This window comes from Protobothrops mucrosquamatus, unplaced genomic scaffold (genome assembly GCF_001527695.2).
Source record: "Protobothrops mucrosquamatus isolate PMUCROS unplaced genomic scaffold, P.Mucros_1.0 scaffold5, whole genome shotgun sequence".
NCBI classification, from domain to species: domain Eukaryota; kingdom Metazoa; phylum Chordata; class Lepidosauria; order Squamata; family Viperidae; genus Protobothrops; species Protobothrops mucrosquamatus.
Window position 1 is genome coordinate 2,385,483 of NW_015386392.1, and position 18,515 is coordinate 2,403,997.

General features: G+C 37.8%; 1 protein-coding gene across 1 annotated transcript in view; it reads left to right on the top strand.

Annotated features, from left to right (window-relative positions):
* Window positions 1–18,515, top strand: part of KMT2C (lysine methyltransferase 2C) — a 162,981-nt gene that overhangs the window by 18,231 nt on the left and 126,235 nt on the right. The window contains exon 2 of the mRNA XM_029282953.1: window positions 17,789–17,877. Coding sequence (XP_029138786.1) covers window positions 17,832–17,877 — 46 coding nt within the window. The 5' untranslated portion in view covers window positions 17,789–17,831. The remainder of the gene's footprint in view (window positions 1–17,788; window positions 17,878–18,515) is intronic.

The window sequence follows — 18,515 nt, forward strand, 5'->3', positions numbered from 1 at the left end:
GACCTCAAAAATGGGATAATCTCTCTAAAAAAGACATCCTTGCTTCATCCAACTAGGTTGCAGAAAGATTTGTTGGATGTCTATTGTTCCATAATTAACATTGTGATTCCCCACCCCGTAGTCAGACTTAATAGTACAGCAGCAGCAACAGGAATGTGAAACTACAGTTACCAGCTATCTCACTATCTAGACAGAGATTGGATCCACTAAATTGGAAGCTGTATAGAACTGTGTTAGCTTATAGTAACAAGAATCAGATCAAGTCTGGTACCACCTTTTCAGATTAATAGTTTTTATTAAAACCTCAAAAGCTTTCACAATTACAACCTTTACAATCTCGGCCTTGTTCTTCACTACAATACTATAATATTAAGATCTCTATTCAGTACATAAGCAAGACTAATATTATCAAGGGTAATATCTGGTTGTGTTTGCTGTGGATCCTTGTCTTAGTTTCTTATCTTAAAAATAGTAAAAAATATGTGAATGTCCAGAAATGTTTTCAACTTGTTCAGGGAAATCTTGTTTTGAAGTCTGAAACTTACTACTGTGTTCTATAGTAATTACTGTGAGGTTTAGAAGTTTCTGGCTATATCAATTCCGTTTTTCATCTCTGAAATTTTCTTTTTAATTTTTTCTTTCCCTTATTTCTTTTGGAAAATCATTCTGCTTTGTTTTATTAATCCCCTTGGGTCGAGTTCTGCAGTCCTAGGCTCTAAAATTCATTTGGAGTCAATGATAGAATTAAATGAGCTTGAGATATTTGAGGCAAATCTTCCATTATACCAATCTATCATTGTTATCCCATTGTCACAATTTAAAAATATTAATAGCAGAGCATTTTATACCACAAAGGTTTTACTTTAATTTTATTCATTGTATGTCAATATTCTTACTTCTCTTTCAGAGTCTTGCTTTTTAAGATAAACATGTTTGATTTATTCAGATCTACTGGTTCTTTGGATTGCTGTTCTAGTAATAACTTTTAAAATTGAGTTCAATGACAGTTGCACAAGTGTAATAAAACAACACCAGATTGTGACCTTCATGTCATGAGCCAAATTAGAATATGGTACCAGTGCACGGTATGGGATGGTTGCTCATCTTTTTTTCCTATAAAAATGTTTTTGGCATAATGTCACATTGGACAAACGGTGTAATTATAAGTAATGGTGACACTATGAAAATTGTCACAGAAGCTTTGTATATATGCAGTACAGAAAATTTTATCTGTTATTTCTATGGGATGTCCAACACATATTTATGAGTGTATTCATTTTCATTGTTACACAATTCCCACTTATTTTATTTGTATTTATTTGTTCTGAAATGTATATGCAGTTCAATTTCTAAAAAGAAGCTTATTTCAAAATGACTATGTAAATTGTATCAAATTTGGTGAGAGAAAATATGAGACATAGTTGTATTTATGTTAAGTCATGAGTAGGGGAGGGGAACCAGTGAAGATTTTTGGATGACAATGTAGCTTCTCATTTAAAAAGAAAACGATGATGATGATGATGATATAGTTGGAAAGACCTTGGAGGTTATCTAATCCAACCCCCTGCTCAGGCAGGAAACCTTATACTGTTTCAGACAAATGGTTGTCCGATCTCTTCTTAAAAACGTCCAGTGTTAGCGCATTTACAACTTCTGGAGGCAGGTTGTTCCACTGGTTAATTGTTCTAATTGTCAGGAAATTCCTCCTTAGTTCTAGATTGCTTCTCTCTTTGATTAGTTTCTATCTGTTGCTTCTTGTCCTGCTTCCAGGTGCTTTGGAGAATAGATTGACTCCCTCTTCTTTGTGGCAGCCCCTGAGATTCTGGAAGACTGCCAACAGGTCACCCCCTCGTCCTTCTCTTCTTTAAACTAGACATACCCAATTCCAGCAACTGTTCCTTATATGTTTTAGCCTCCAGTCCCCTGATCATCTTTGTTAATAATAATAATAATAATAAATTTAATTTATATGCCGCCCTTCTCCCAACGGGACTCAGGGCGGCGCACAACATATTTAAAACAAAACATAAATACATTCCCCCCCGATAAAACCGAATTAAATCAAATTTTAAAGTTGTGTCTCTGTCAAATTGTTAAAAGATAAACCCCAAATAAAATCCTCCCTAGGTCAGGTCNGTCCTATGCCATGAAGCGCTTTAAAGGTGGTAACTAACACCTTAAAGCGCACCCGGAAGGCCACTGGCAACCAGTGCAGCTCGCGCAGTAGCGGTGTCACATGGGAGCGACGAGTCCCTCCCAACACCGCCCGCGCGGCCGCATTCTGGACCATTTGAAGCCTCCGGGTGCTCCTTTGAGGGAGCCCCATGTAGAGAGCTCTTCTCTGCACTCTTTCTAGGGTCTCAGCATCTTTTTTACATCGTGGTGACCAAAACTGGATGCAGTATTCCAAGTGTGGCCTTACCAAGGCAGTGTAAAGTGGTATTAATACTTCACGTGATCTTGATTCTATCCCTCTATTGATGCAGCCTAGCACTGTGTTGGCTTTTTTGGCAGCTGCAGCACACTGCTGGCTCATATTTAAGGGATTGTCCAGTAGGACTCCGAGACCCTTCTCACAGTTACTACTATTGAGCAAGGTACCCCCTATACTATACCTGTACATTTGGTTTTTCTTGCCTAAATGTAGAACCTTACTTTTTTCACATTTGAATTTCATTTTGTTGGATAGCGCCCAGTGTTCAAGTCTGTCCAGGTCCTCCTGTATCTTAAGCCTGCCTTCTGGAGTGTTGGCTATTCCTGCCAGCTTGGTGTCATCTGCAAATTTGATGAGTTCCCCATCTATCTCTATTCCTATAGAATATCTATTCCTCTCAATTCCTATAGAACAGTGGTTCTCAACCTTTTTAATGCCGCGACCCCAACCGGTCATAAGTCGAGGACTAAACCGGTCGTAAGTCGAGGACTAAACCGGTCATAAGTCAAGGACTACCCAACCGGTCGTAAGTCGAGGACTTTCCCTGCCCGGGAGCGCCGCGCATGCGTGGTTCTGCCCCCTGCGCCGGCCGAGGCATAGCTGGCAAGCGGCAGAGACAGAGCTGGCAAGCGGCCCAGCCCAAGGGAGGTAAGGCACCCGCCGGAAAAGGGGAAAAAATGGCGGAGAAAAAAAATGGCGGACAGCCTTGCTTGGCGACCCCCATGAAATGGTCGATCGACCCCAAATGGGGTCCCAACCCATAGGTTGAGAACCACTGCTATAGAATATAGGAAGCTGTTTACTAATTTGGTAGACATCAGTTGAAACACGGAAAAGGAGAGCCCCCAGTTTAGTTTGTGGCGTAAGGAGCCAACTTGGTTAGTTTTTAATGATGTATTTGGATGAGGACCTGTTATTTTTAGAAGACAAACTCGTGTAAAGTAAGTTACATAATGCTTCCTTTGTTTCTGTTCAGCTGAATGTTGTTTTGGCCAAAGCCAGTGAAGGGGCTGGAAAAGGGACAAAAAATAAGGAAATGGTATCAACTGTGGAGTATATGCTTGAATGGAAACTGTTTAGTTTAAAACTGTATGTAGCTTTCTGTTAAAATAACCTACGCTGTAAGCAAGGGAGCTATTGCCTGATGTTGGAAATGTTTTGTTTTCTTAGAGAAGTAGTTACCTAGGAAGGGAGAATAAGTTCCTTCTTGCCTCCCTCCATAACTATTTACAAAAATACACCTTTATAGAATAATTTGCCATCGGAATTTATGGAACTGAGGAGACATTTTCTTCCCAAGGATGAGATTGTTAGCAACCTTTAGGAAGTTCAAGTAAGAGGAGGGCCCCAGGCGTATCCTGGGCGGCTCATCCTCCTTTTGATGCCTTCCCACATTTCTCTTCCGCTATATCTGAGGAGGCCTTAGTGGAAATGATTGGCTAATATAAGGCCAGTCGGCTCCTTCCTCATGTTTTCAACCGGCCGGTAAAGAGTTAAGGCAGAGACCATAAGTGTCTCTGAGACTGGCTGGCTATTCCGGTTGCTTGAGCGAATCCAGTCCGTGTTTTTTGCATTGCTCGGAAGAGTCGGATCTACTTTCCCCATTCTTCCCCCCCCCCCACCACCACACACACACACACACACACACACACACACTTGCTCTCTCTCGCTCTCTCTCATCCCTCCCCCCTTTCTCCTCCTCCGACAGCTTTAGTCTGTGGTTGGAGGGGGCCGCCGTAAGAGCCAAAGTTCGGAGGCGGTTCGGGGGCTTGCAGACCCCTTCCCCGATCAGCGCCTGCTATGGGGGTTTAAACGAGACAGAGGAGCGCCGACCGCTTGGCTTCGCTGAGGCTGCTTAGCGAAGTAGCCGGAAAAGTGGAGCGCTGCTTGATTTGGAAGAGTAATATGGCTGATCCAGTGGAGTATGGAGCAATTTGTTTTTCTCCGTACGACGCCGAGTTTGGATTCTAATATGTATAAATAACTTCTGTCGGATTGTTAGCTTTGGGTACGGGTGCCAGCCTCTTTGTTCTTCCAGAGGGTTTTGGTGAGAAGATCCAGGCTGTGCATAATGTTAGGCAGACTGAATTGGACGTCGGTGAGTATCCTTGTCATTAACTTCTTTGTATTGGAGGGCTGAATATGACAGGAGCCTCGGGCTCTGTATGGCAGGCCGTGTTACAGTGCCCTGGGTACGGTTGTAGGTTTTAAATGAAAGAAAGAAATCCAGTAGGATCCAACCTGTCCTGGAAAGTTATCAGAAGGATTAGATCAAACCTTTGATTATTGCCAAGCTGTTTGTTGTCTCTGCTGATCGTGGGAATAGTTACAACAATATCCGTTCAGCATTCTTTAGTGAATTCCTTCCAGTCAAGTGAAAAGAAAAGATGTCAGAAATGTGTAAAAGTCCGCTGTCCACCTATCTGGAATGCTGAAAAACTCTTTTATGCTGTTCATCAATCTTACCTGCTATATTGATGAATAGGCCGGGGTCGGGTTGAAGCCATTTTAAAATTATAATAAGTTTTCTTTAGGAATAGGTCATCCCTGAAAAAAATTGGTTATGTAACTTTTGTTTCAGTGAACTTAATAGTCAGGAAAAGGAAAATTCCATCCAACATGTAATACAAATTCAATTAATTTTGCATAATGTGCGCACAGTTAATTTCTCCAGTAACTTTATCATACTGTTCATTGCAAGTCCTTCAAAAGATAACACATATTTTGATAACCATGTTTACATGTCAATATAACTTAAACCTCTTAATTTTGTTTTATTTTTGAATATTTTGGAGATGTTTTTTAATTTCTCCAATATAATTCTGCCCACTTGAGTTATATTGGAGCAGGTGGATCTTTGTGAGCGTTGCAAGACAAAACATTTTCACAATACAGTATGGAAAAAAAGGTGAAAAAATATGTGCCTAAATTAAAATGCTAAGTATTGCATTTTGCAGTTGTCTAGGTATTATATTATTTTAATGCAAAATAAGATGAATTCTAGTAATGAAAAGTGGGATACTGTTGAAAATATTTTTATTTTCAATACTTTTTAAATGAATATAGATATTATTCAGTCAGCAGTAGTTATTACAGCTATATTGATGTCCTGCTAAAGTGTATTATATAATAGTTTTCTAACAGAGCAAAAACACTTGCTACATATTTTTAATACAGCAGCCTAGGGCAATTTACTTTTGTTTAAAAATTTGGCATCACAGCTTAGTGATTTTTTAAAATACAATTTATGTAAAATATTCAGTATCAGGTGATATTTTCTGTTTTCAGCTTGGCACATAGAAACTTCCTGTGTTTACATTTGCCACCTTCCTGTTGAAAAAAAAAGCAGTGTAAGTGGTTGTTTTTACACAAAGTTATTTTTACAATAAAAATGTAATTAATAAACTCTATACAATTATTGTTTGGATTTTATGTGATAATTCTACACTTTATTTTCAAAAGTCAACACCATGTCATTCAGCAGAACTTATTTCCAGATTATACGACAGCAGTTGAAGAAATGACATTACCTTGACATCTAGTCAGTTTATTCTTTAAAATATGAGTTTCAAATACTGTTTTTTCCCTTAGACTTATTGGTGTTGCTTTTGTTTTGCTTTTATACTGTGGAACAGTAAAAATGTGGTAGTTTATGAGTTTACAAACAAAAATCTAATCTAATCCTTAGCCATTACATAAAGTCAACATGGCACCAACCTTTGTAGTTTAAATAGTAGGTACTATTTAAGTTAGCTTTTCTTACTAAGTGGCCAATTCATTGCTACTTAATTTTCTTTAAGAAAAAAATGAGTATAAAGTGAGTATATTATTTTGACATTGTATGACATTTTCTTTTTGATTTACTGATAGACTTATTGTAAATGTAGCAAATTACATATATTTTGTCGCACAATTATGTATTCAATAACATAAAGAGAAAACACTGTTGGAGTTTGGAAGATGTTAGGTAATTGAGGACAAGATTTTAAGAATAAATTAATATGCTATAGTAATATTATTTGACAGAAGTAAAATCTTCCTAAGATTTTTTTATTTAATATTTAAGAAAGGTTCTTTGTGAATATAGGTTCAGTGGGTGAACAGCTAATCATAAACAAATAGGTTTATTTATTCTAATATGTTGCATTCTTGTCTAGAGGAAAAAAATGGATATTATAGAACAGTGATGGCAAATCTTTTAGAGACTGAGTGCCCAAAAACTGGCCCCGCCCCCGATCTACCCCCGCCCCCACCCCGCCTGCCCACAGGGCCACTCACCATCTCCAGGGCCCACCGCAGATCGCCCAGCAGCGCCATGGCAGCCACGTCCTCTGCCTGCGCGCCGAAGCATCAACTGTGCATAATGGGGCGTGAGGGCAGAGTCTTGTCTACGCTATCTGGCTGCCATGTCCTTGGCTGCACTGCTCCACGTGGGCCATGCTCGGGGGCAACTCTTCTCCAGGAGGGCTACTGGTGAGGAGGGGGTCACGGGGGGAGGCAAAGCTGGCACTAAGCAATATTCATTTAATTTTGGCATAGACTCTTGTGGGGCCACGCTTGGGGGCAACTCTTCTCCAGGAGGGCTACTGGTGAGGAGGGGGTCACGGGGAGAGGCAAAACTGGCACTAAGCAATATTCATTTAGTTTTGGCATAGACTCTTGTGGGGCCACGCTCGGGGGCAACTTTTTTCCAGGAGGGCTACTGGTGAGGAGGGGGTCATGGGGGGAGGCAAAGCTGGCACTAAGCAATATTCATTTAGTTTTGGCATAGACTCTTGTGGGAACACAGTTGTGGTGTTGCATGGTGCAGTCCCCGTTTATATGTTCTGATGCATTATATTCAGTTTATATATCAAACACACCCCTATTGGAAAGTTAGTTACTGCTTGTTCACATTTTAATGCTAATTCTTCTATATTACTGTATTGCAGAATGAAAAAATGTTGCCATCTATGCCAGTTTGACATTTGATGTGCTGGATTTTTTCCAAACAGCTGCATCCATTCTCTGCTCAGAGGAACTTTCAGTTAAAAGAAAAAGTGGTGAAAGTAAAATGAATATAAAATTCAAAATAGACATTACATTTACAGCAGTTGCTACCTACAGAATGGCACAAAATGCTTTTTATGAAAATGTTTATTGATAGAGATTTACAGATTATTTTTGAGATATCAAACTATACCTAAGGCAGTATGAAAATGGCAGTTGACTGGAAACTTTTGACAGACAGACAACCCTGAGTTTGGAAAATTGTCAGAAGAGATTGTTCATCTGTAATATAAAGCTTGACTGCAGAATTAGAGAAATTGTAATAAAAATTTTGGCACTGCTTAGATGAAATTTCACCAGTGAGATTTAAAATTGCAGGTGTTTTATAACTTAGTTGTGAGATAACAGGATTTGTGGTACACTGACAAAACAGCTGTGATTCAATTAAATATCTATGAATTCAGGCCTTCTTATTGTCCAAAAAAGCCAAGACTGTTAGACAAAGATGTTCTGCATATTTAGCAGCTTTTAGTGGGCAGGGATTTGTTAACTATTATTGGATTTTTATGAAGAAAATTTTCTATGAAGTCTTTGTAGAAGAAAGAGGAAGGATGGATCTGTAAAAGCCTATGGTAAAAATAATGTTAAGATTTAGAAATACTTAGCTTATTATTATCCAGGTATTAGTATCAATTGGTCAGACATTGCTGTAGAGACATGTTTGCTTGATTAACTGTTATGAATATAATAGATATATAATAGATATATTTAAAAATATATATTTTGAAAATTTAATGCTGTAGTTTGATTTTTCTAGAAACTTCCCTTTTGATTAGGTGATCTGTAATTTGATCTTTTGCCTCATATAGACAGATAACTTGGACTGCCTGTCTAGTTATTTTAAGCTAGATTGCTCTGTGTTGTTTTTATAGAATAGTATTATAAAGTGCCCTTATAAAATTGGCAGTCTAAAAATAATTGCACAAATAAATCATTGTCTAAAGCAAATAAGCTTCTAATCATTTGGTTAGTAGAGATGTCATATGACTGATACTTTTTTGGGGAAAAGAAGCATATTAAAATAATGAAGTTTAATTGTACGAATGTTTGTCTCACTTAAAAGTGGTAGTTTTATAAGACACATTAGGAAGTGGAGAGAATCAAGAAATGACATTGTGTACAGCAAAACTATGACTTTAATTGCTCTTTCCACATGTATAAATGCAAGGAAAGGTAACATAGTTCAGTGACAGCATGCATTCTGAATGTCAGAGGTAGCAATTGCTAGTCCTTCCAGGATGTGCAGTGCTTGGATTTCCAAAAAGTGCTTCAAAACTCATGAGAGTGCAAACATACTACTTGTTGGCAACACTATAAAACAACTGTGTAATCGTGAGAAAATCTTAGCTGTCTGAAGATGTATCACCAGGTGCTATTTTTGTGCTCCTAAACCAGGGGTATATATTTTGTATGTGGCTCAGGACAATTCCTCTTCATTCAATGCAGCCTAGGCAAGCCAAAAGGTTAGATGCTTACTTCAGAGTGTTTAGGACAGGGGTGGGGAACCTTGGCTCTTCTATGACTCGTGGACTTCAACTGCCAGAATTCAGCTGGCACAGCTGGCTCAGGAATTCTGGGAGTTGAAGTCCACGAGTCATAAAAGAGCCAAGGTTCCCCACCCCTGTCCTAAACACTCTGAAGTAAGCATCTAACCTTTTGGCTTGCCTAGGCTGCATTGAATGAAGAGGAATTGTCCTGAGCCACATACAAAATACATAGTGTGTATATGTGTGTGTGTGTGTGCACACACACACATACACACACAATAATATTAAAAGGTTTATAATTTTGTGGGGCCAGATTACTAGCTGTCTAGGGCTGTGGACTAGACATGCCTGCTCTAAAATATCTATAAACCAGAATAGATCTCAGACTGGAGAAAACTACATTATATAAACATAATTGCTTTTCAAGACTATCAAGAGACCAACCAAGTATCTTGGGAGGGCAGCAGGAGAATGCTTGGAGTATAAACTCTGTGTGTGTTTGTATACTCTATATGCATGTAAAGGCTTTGCCGTGGACAATCAGTGGTTGTGTTTAAGGCTTCCATCATGTCTTGTGTGCACTTTTTAAACTAGCTGATTGATTCTGAGAGACTTAAACTAAAGTAAGCTAGGTGTTGAAAATAGCTTGACTCCCTCTTCTTTGTGGCAGCCCCTGAGATATTGGAAGACTGCTATCATGTCCTCCCTCGTCCTTCTCTTGATTAAACTAGACATACCCAATTCCAGCAACCGTTCTTTATATGTTTTGGCCTCCAGTCCCCTGATCATCTTTGTTGCTCTTCTCTGTATTCTTTCTAGAGTCTCAACATCTTTTTTACATCATGGTTACCAAAACTGGATGCAGTATTCCAAATGTGGCCTTATCAAGGCATTGTAATGTGGTATTAACATTTCATGTGATCTTGATTCTATCCCTCTGTTAATGCAGCCTAGCACTGTGTTGGCTTTTTTGGCAGCTGCAGCACACTGCTGGCTCATATTTAAGGGATTGTCCAGTAGGACTCCGAGACCCTTCTCACAGTTACTACTATTGAGCAAGGTACCCCCTATACTATACCTGTACATTTGGTTTTTCTTGCCTAAATGTAGAACCTTACTTTTTTCACAATTGAATTTCATTTTGTTGGATAGCGTCCAGTGTTCAAGTCTGTCCAGGTCCTCCTGTATCTTAAGCCTGTCTTCTGGAGTGTTGGCTATTCCTGCCAGCTTGGTGTCATCTGCAAATTTGATGAGTTCCCCATCTATCCCCTCATCCAAATCGTTGATGAAGATGTTGAAGAGCACTGGGCCCAGAACAGAGCCCTAGGGCACCCCAGAATTTGAATGGACCTACTCTCAGTTTTTTTCAGAGAGGTCCAAAGATAATTTTAATCTGGCACATAATCTTCATTTGGAGGAACCCTATTTTACAATAATTTAACATGTTACAATTTCTAGGTTAAATAGCCAATGAAGTGTAACTTTGAAAGACTCCAAAACTTTAATGGTTTTCAGACTACACAATTTTATGTAATAATAAATTCATTAATTCCTTGTGATGCAGGGTTTTTTAGTTTATGTAAATAATTGTAATGAAGACTGTTACACAGTATAAATCAGCATTAGAGTTTACAGCATTATCTAGTTCTATTTATGTTTACCAAAACAGTTATTAAACCACAGTTCTATTTATGTTTACCAAAACAGTTATTAAACCACAGTTATTTCAAAATTTGTTGTCATTGAATCCATACCAGACATGGATTCTCTATGCCCTTACTATAGCTGAAAGACTGATTGCAAAGATAAATGTGTGGCCCCATTTACTCAATAGATTGAAGAGTTGGTTACACATGCTGTTCATGGGTGGATTGCTTATAGAGGTAAACTTTGTATGGATAATTACAATGAAATAAAGGATTCATTTACACAGAATATAATACTTTTGAGTATTAGGATATATTTGCATAGGTTTTCATTAGATAATTATATATGGGTTTGCAACTGTTCACCATAACATATTATACTTTATATTTCTTTCATTTTTCTGTTTTTTTTACTTGTTTAGAGAACATTATGTATTTTTTATGTATGTATATATGTGTTTTATTTCATTTGCTTTTTTCAGTTGTTATTTTAAGAATGATAAATATTATTTAAAAAATAGTTGAACCCAAACCATACTAAAAGGAATAATAAGTTAACTTCCACTGGAGTAGTTTTCAGCAGCTTTGTGATGATACCTTAAAATCCTAGCTTGTATTTAAAAAAGCCTTGAAAACTAGTTTTTAAGGGGTAACCTTTTCACTCTAATGTGTACTTCAGTTTGCTTTCAAGACTGTGTGAATTAGCTCTCAGTAATTATGTTTCCAGAAAGGTAGAATTCTCATTTTAAAATCTGTAGTGGAAAAAAAAGGAAAACAGAGTTAATTGAATGGTTTATAAATATGCCAACTGAATAGTGTATCCAAGTGTTGTCAACCAAATGGGTAACTACTAATATTCGTGGAAGATTTAGAAATCATAGACTTTACTATATTGAATTTATAAATAAAAATGTAGGTGTCCTTAAATTGTACCTTTCAGTGGAATCCTGAATGAAAAGAAGTTGAAATTATCTTGAAATGATACAAAGTTAAAAACAAATTCTGATAATTTGAATATTTGGTTACTAGGTATGTATAGTTGTATACAGTTTCAAAATAACCTGCGATGTGTGCAAATGTTTGGACACCTTGTCAGTCAAGTACCCTTTACAGTAACCTCAGGGAGCAGAAATAATACCATCCAAATGTTTCCTGTAATATAGAATTACTTTTGGATCCCCTCCTCCCACTTTTCCTTACAGAACTTTTCTAGTTCAAAATATTTTTAGGTTTTGCTACATATGCTGCACGTTTGGTGTCCTTCCATAGATTTTATTAATATTCAAATATGACGGCACATAATTAATCGCTACTGTATAGGCCATTCCAAATCCTTTATGGTTGATTGGAGATATATTTTGGGTCACTGTGTAGTTAAATACAGTATCTTTAAAATGTATTTTTTTAAATGTTAAACCAATAATTTAGAAAAGCTTCAAGTCTTGCTTAGAATCTTCCATAAATATGTCTTTGACAGAACAGAACAAAACAAAACTGATAATATATCCCCGCTTTCAAGGGATTGAATGACTTTTTTCCAGAACATGTGGGAAAAATGGGAGTCTGAGGTGGAGGAATATAAGAACTATTAAACTGAAAGGACGGATGTATCAGGTCTGAAGGCAGAATATGCACCCACACTGCAGATGAGAGTTTTCAAGTAGCTTGCTCTTATTTCGAATAAATTGCTTAGGCTGGTGTTCAAAGCCCAAGATTAAAATAGGACTTATTGGTTCTCTTTGTTACTAAGCAACATTGTAAGTTGTGACTTGCTCCAAGTACCTAGGAAAAAGAAGTAAAGAAACTTCTTTCAGCTATCTTAACAAGAAACTTTTGAGCTGAAGCTAGCATTTTGCTTAAAAAAGAATTTCTTTAGATTGTCTACTGTTGTTTACTGCAGTTATGACATACCGTGTTTCCCCGGTCTTTTTTTTTTTTTTGCCTCCAAAAGAGGCACCAGATCTTATTTTCGGTGGGTAGCTTTTTCACTCACCTCCAGCACCGACAGTCCTGCCCAGCCGGCCACTTTTTCTGCGGCTGAAGGAGAAGCTTCATTCTGTAGTTCAGAATGGAGCTCGGGCCTGCATTTCACAGTCAGGCCTTCTGGGAAGGCCTCTGCAGCCGAGAACCGAGCAATGGATTCAATCCATAGCTCAGTTCTCAGCTGCAGTGGCCTTCCGAAAAGGTCTGACTGCAGAATGCAGGCCTGTGGATGCCTGAGAAGAAGTGGGCCGACGAGAAGAGATCTGGCTGCAAGGTAAGTGGTTGCGGGCACATAGGGCAGCTCCCCCCACCCTAGCTTGATTTTTAGGTAATGTACCTTGCCCCAAAACTAGGGCTTATTTTTGGGGTGGGGCTTACTTTCGGGAAAACATGGTATTTAACAAAAATTGGCCAGCAGCAGTACTTGGGAATAAGACTTTATTCCATAATGGAAACAGGATAGAGTATAGGGATGGGGAGGAACAGACTCAGGCTCAACCCTTCCAAGACCGAGTGGCTGTGGTTGCCGGCGCCTCGGCATAGTCAGCTGACTCCATCGCTGACTATAGGGGGCGAAATTTTGGCCCCCTCAGAGAAGGCACGCAACTTGGGTGTCCTCCTGGATCCACGGCTGACACTGGAAGACCATTTGTCGGCTGTGACCAGGGGGGCGTTCTATCAGGTCCGCCTGATTTACCAGTTGCGTCCTTTTCTGGACCGGGACGCTCTGCGCACAGTCACTCAAGCTCTCGTCACCTCCCGCCTGGACTACTGTAATGCTCTTTACATGGGGCTCCCTTTGAGGAGCACCCGGAGACTTCAACTGGTCCAGAATGCGGCCGCGCGGGCGGTGTTGGGAGGGACTCGTCGCTCCCATGTAACACCGCTCTTGCGCGAGCTGCACTGGTTACCAGTGGTCTTCCGAGTGCGCTTTAAGGTGTTAGTTACCACCTTTAAAACGCTCCATGGCATCGGACCTGGTTACCTCCGAGACCGCCTTCTGCCACAGATTTCCTCCCATAGACCGGTACGCTCCCACAGAGTGGGTCTCCTCAGGGTGCCGTCGGCCAAACAATGTCGGCTGGCGANCGACCCCCAGGGGGAGGGCCTTCTCTGTGGGTGCCCCCACCCTCTGGAACGAACTACCCCCCGAGATCCGGACGATTCCGGATCTCCTTACTTTCCGCCGCGCCCTCAAGACATGGCTTTTCCAGCAAGCGGGCCTGACCTAGGGAGGATTTTACTTAGGGATGATTTTAAGAATAATTTTAATAGGAAATACAGCTTCAAATATTTGGTTTTTAATTTGGTTTTATAGGGGTTTATATTTTTTGTATTTTGTATTTGTATTTGTTTTAATATGCTGTGCACCGCCCTGAGTCCTGCGGGAGAAGGGCGGTATATAAATTAAATTATTATTATTATTATTATTATTATTATTATTATTATTATTATTATTATTATTATTATTGTAGGAACGTCTTGTGCTTAAAATTGTAAAAGGACTGTATAATTATATCTCACAGGGGTTTTGAAAAATCCTTTGTGAATAAGCTATACACCATAATATAACAACTCTTCAGAGGATTTGGAACAATTTTCATTAGATATAAATGTATTCTTAGACATTAAAATGAGGAAAAGTCAATTGAACTGTTTTCATGCACTGCCTATTAAAAGAAGTGGATGTAGTATTAAAATATGATCAGGAGCTACTTTAAAATCCTTGTAGTTACCTTTTAGTGTGATAAAAAGATAGAAATATAGTATTTTAATATTTAATGCAAATATTAAATATCAATCTGTAAACCTGTATTTCTATTAAATATATTATTTTATATTTGAAACATTGATGTCAGAAACGTTCTCTCAGCTTAACACAAGGATATGTCAAAGGAGTTATACATGGAAAATAGACTGGTTCCACTACCAGCTATGTGTAAAAGTTGCATTGGACATAAAGGGACTTCACATTTATTATGTAGGTGGAATGATGTCACTTGGTTTGATTATGCCCCTTTCAAGCTGCTGTGATAATTACCTGCTTGTTACCTTCAGTACTTGTTTGCTTTTGCTGTCATGCCCTAATTGCTATATAATTTTGTCCCTGCCAATTACTACCATGGTGTAAATTTTTACAATGAGGAAATAGAAAAATAGGAGACACATCAGTGTGGTCTTCATAATTTTGACTGAATATTTTCAGTTATGTATCTTGACATATTATCCCCAAGGTACAGGATATGATTGTAACTTTTGGAATATATCTTCTTTCTTCCTTCTCATATGAATACAATTTTCACTTTTCTCTGAATCAAGATTGATCGTTAAGTTTACCGGAAGAATTAAGTTGAGTCTATTGATTTGATTCTTAAAATAGCAATATTTTCCTGGATTTGAATAATGTTCACAGCAATAATGACCTAATATTCTCTCATGATTTCATTATCTTTCATGATTGCAAAAAACTTGTAACTGATCTGGAACTACCTATTGGTGTTGCACAGATTTCTCTACTGCTTAAAACAAGAAAGTATTTACATTGGATCCTGTGTTTAGAGCATGAAGGGTTACAAGCATCACACCTACCTTAATAAATTGTACTGAACACAAAGGAACTTCAAAGGCCTCAAGTGAAAGACTCTTTTATAAGAGTGCTACATAAGATTTTTTTTCAAATACATACAACTGTTAACTGCAGACTATGTAATAAAATTTTTCCCCTGATCAAAACTAGCAAGATAGAGGAGAAAAAATACATATAAAAGGTCACATCAACCATAAAGCATGTGTAAATAGACCATGATAGTTTAATTTTGTTCTAGATAAATTGATAGAAGCATTAAGAAACATATTTTAATATGCAGTATACAACTGTACAATTTTCATATAATGTACTGCATAAGCCTTAAATATTTGTATTATTTTCCCCCCAATAGCATTTACATGTCATATAGATTTAATATTATGGATTCTTAGACTGAAAACAAATAGTCATTTTAATAGAATCATTTTCCAAATCTAAAAGCCTATAGACAACTGAGAAATCCAAAAATGTTATCCATTTGTAATTTTAAATGCAATAGAAGGGAAAAATCATTAAATTCAAATTAAGTTTTTTTCAGGTCTATCCTCTAGAGCAAGGGTGTCAAACTGCCGGCCCATGGGCTGGATGCGTCACGCCAAAACCGCACCCACCCCATTGCCGGCAATGGAAAAAAGTCAAGATATGTCGTGACACATCATGTGACGTTGCAAGTTTGACACCCGTGTTCTAGAGTATGTTCCCATACAGTGCATGATTCTACAGTCGTATTGGGAGCACCAAAGTGCTTCCAGATTGAAAGAATTAGCTGGTGACATCATTATTGCCCGAGGGGCACCTAGTTGCGGATTCCTTTCATGTCCCCATTAAGCTGCCCACCAAAGTGGTACCCATCTATCTACTTGTGGTCGCCTGCTATTGAACTGCTGCTTTAGCAGGAGCTGGAAAAGTGATGGGAGTTTACCCCCCCATCACATGGCAAGCCTGCCAATCGTCACCCCAGCATCCCAGCCATGTGAGCTACTGCGCTCCACTAACATGATACAAAGTAATTTATAAAGAAAAAATCGTGAAATTTAAAAAGAAAAGAAAGGAACCATAATGGGAAATGAGCATACGGATTTTTATATTAAGATGACACATCCACCAAAAGATTTTTTGTCATGTTTACTGGACCTCTCAGAGATTATTTTTAAAAGGTTGGCTGTTAAATTCTTTATGTTAAAGGAACTTACTTTCATCATCATACCCGCTTCATGAGTGTATATTGCATAAAAATAAAAATGAAAATCAGCTACAGATGAAGGCACATCAAACACCAAGCATTGTAATGATCATTTTCATTCTATTACTGTCACAAATAATTGACATCAATATTTTAACTGCAGAATTATTATAAAATTAATATACCAGTGAAAATATCAGATAACTGTTGAATTAATCTAAATAATGGAAAGTATATTTGTGTGTCTTTTCTGTTTTTGCCCTTTAGACTTTGATGTTTACCCCACCACTTTTCCTACAGTCTCCAGTAATTTTGCAAAGTTTCAGATTTTAGACCTATTATCAGTTGAAAGCTTTTCAAGTTTATAATCTTTTCAATCTTTTCATGTTTATAATCTATACATATAAGTAAATATTTTTGTTTGCTGTAAATTTAGAACAAGCAATCTCAGCTGCATATGCACAAAAGTGCTATATTATGTTTGTATCAAAACAATACAGATTCTACTTTTATTTATTAATCATATTTATATATAGTAGCTGCACATCTCTGAGAAGTGACTGGGTGTTGTGCTATTGCTGGATTAAACTTTGTATTGTTAATAATTGACCCAAAGATTTTATATTTTATTCATCAAATAAAATTGTTACAGTCTTATTTTGAAGTTTAAAATGTGGCCAAGATCCAAAGATAAATACTTAGTTAGTTTAGATCACAACATTATTTAGAATCGAGAGATCTGTTAAAAAGATTTGTTCATTACTATTTAAAGGAGGAGATCCCCTTTAGGATCCAGATTCTTTTATTAAAGTACAGGTAGTCCTCAATTTACAACAGTTTATTTAGTGACCATTCATAGCTACAACGGCACTGAAAAAAGTGATTTATGACCAGTTTTCATTCTTATGATCTATGATCGTTGTAGCACCTCTTGGTCAGGTGATAAAAATTCAGACGCTTGGCAACTGGCTCATATTTATGACAGTCACAGCATCCCGGGGTCACGTGATCCCCTTTTGCAACCTTCTGACAAGCAAAGTCAATGGGGAAGCCAGATTCATTTAACGACCGTGTTTACTAACTGAATGACTGTAGTGATTCACTTAACAACTGTGGCACAAAAGATCATAAAATGGGGCAAAAGTCACTTAACAACTGTCTCACTTTGCAACAGACATTTTGGGCTCAGTTATGGTCGTATGACTAGTAGTTTATTTGCTTCTGATGTTACATTAGGAGCAAATAGAAAATGTATACCTTGACATTTCTCTGTATTGTACATTTTATCCATTAGTCTTGGTAAGATTTAATGTTTTATGTTTAAGAAAATTTATTACTGTAATGAGCAAAACAATTTCCTGGGTAATTTTGTGCTTTTTTTTCTAATATTATAAATTGTGTTTTTCTTTCCTCTTATAGGCCTCGAAATAGAGGAAAACCTACGGTGGAGGATGAAGACAGCATGGATGGATTGGAGACAACAGAAACGGAAAACACTGTGGAAATTGGTAAGGCAAATAGACTAGGACTGATGCAGACAGATTTAGCAACTGTCTAAATTGAATTTACACATTGGAATAGGCTAAAACGATAGCAGGGTCATAGCATTTTAGTTTTAGTCACAAAAGAGAACTTTAGAGTTGCTAGGCCAGAAACATTACATCTGTCAGCCACTCTGAAAGCAACCATGAGACAGTATGGTAGCTGCACTTTGAAGTACCATTTTGGTATCGAATCCCAGTTGGAATTGGGAGTCCTTGTAAGGGCTGCCAATCCTATTAGGCAGCTTTGGTTCAGTGTGCTGTGTGAACCTAGCAATTCTATTCCAAAGGTGCTTTTTCCAAAAGGCTACTGGACCTCCTTGTTTTTTTCCCTTTGAAAACCTTTCGCTTCTCATCCAAGAAGCTTCTTCAGTTCTAACTGACAGGTAAGGAATGAAAGGATTTATATTTATTTATTTATTTATAATTTAATTTATACCCCGCCCTTCTCCTCATGGGACTCAGGGCGGCTAACAGCCTCATAAAAACTACAATACAAATACAATAATTAAAAGCCGAATTAAAAAGAAATATTTAAACAGGCCGATCAATTAAAATTATCCTTAAAAATCCCCTGAAACTTTAAAATCATTAACAATTATCCC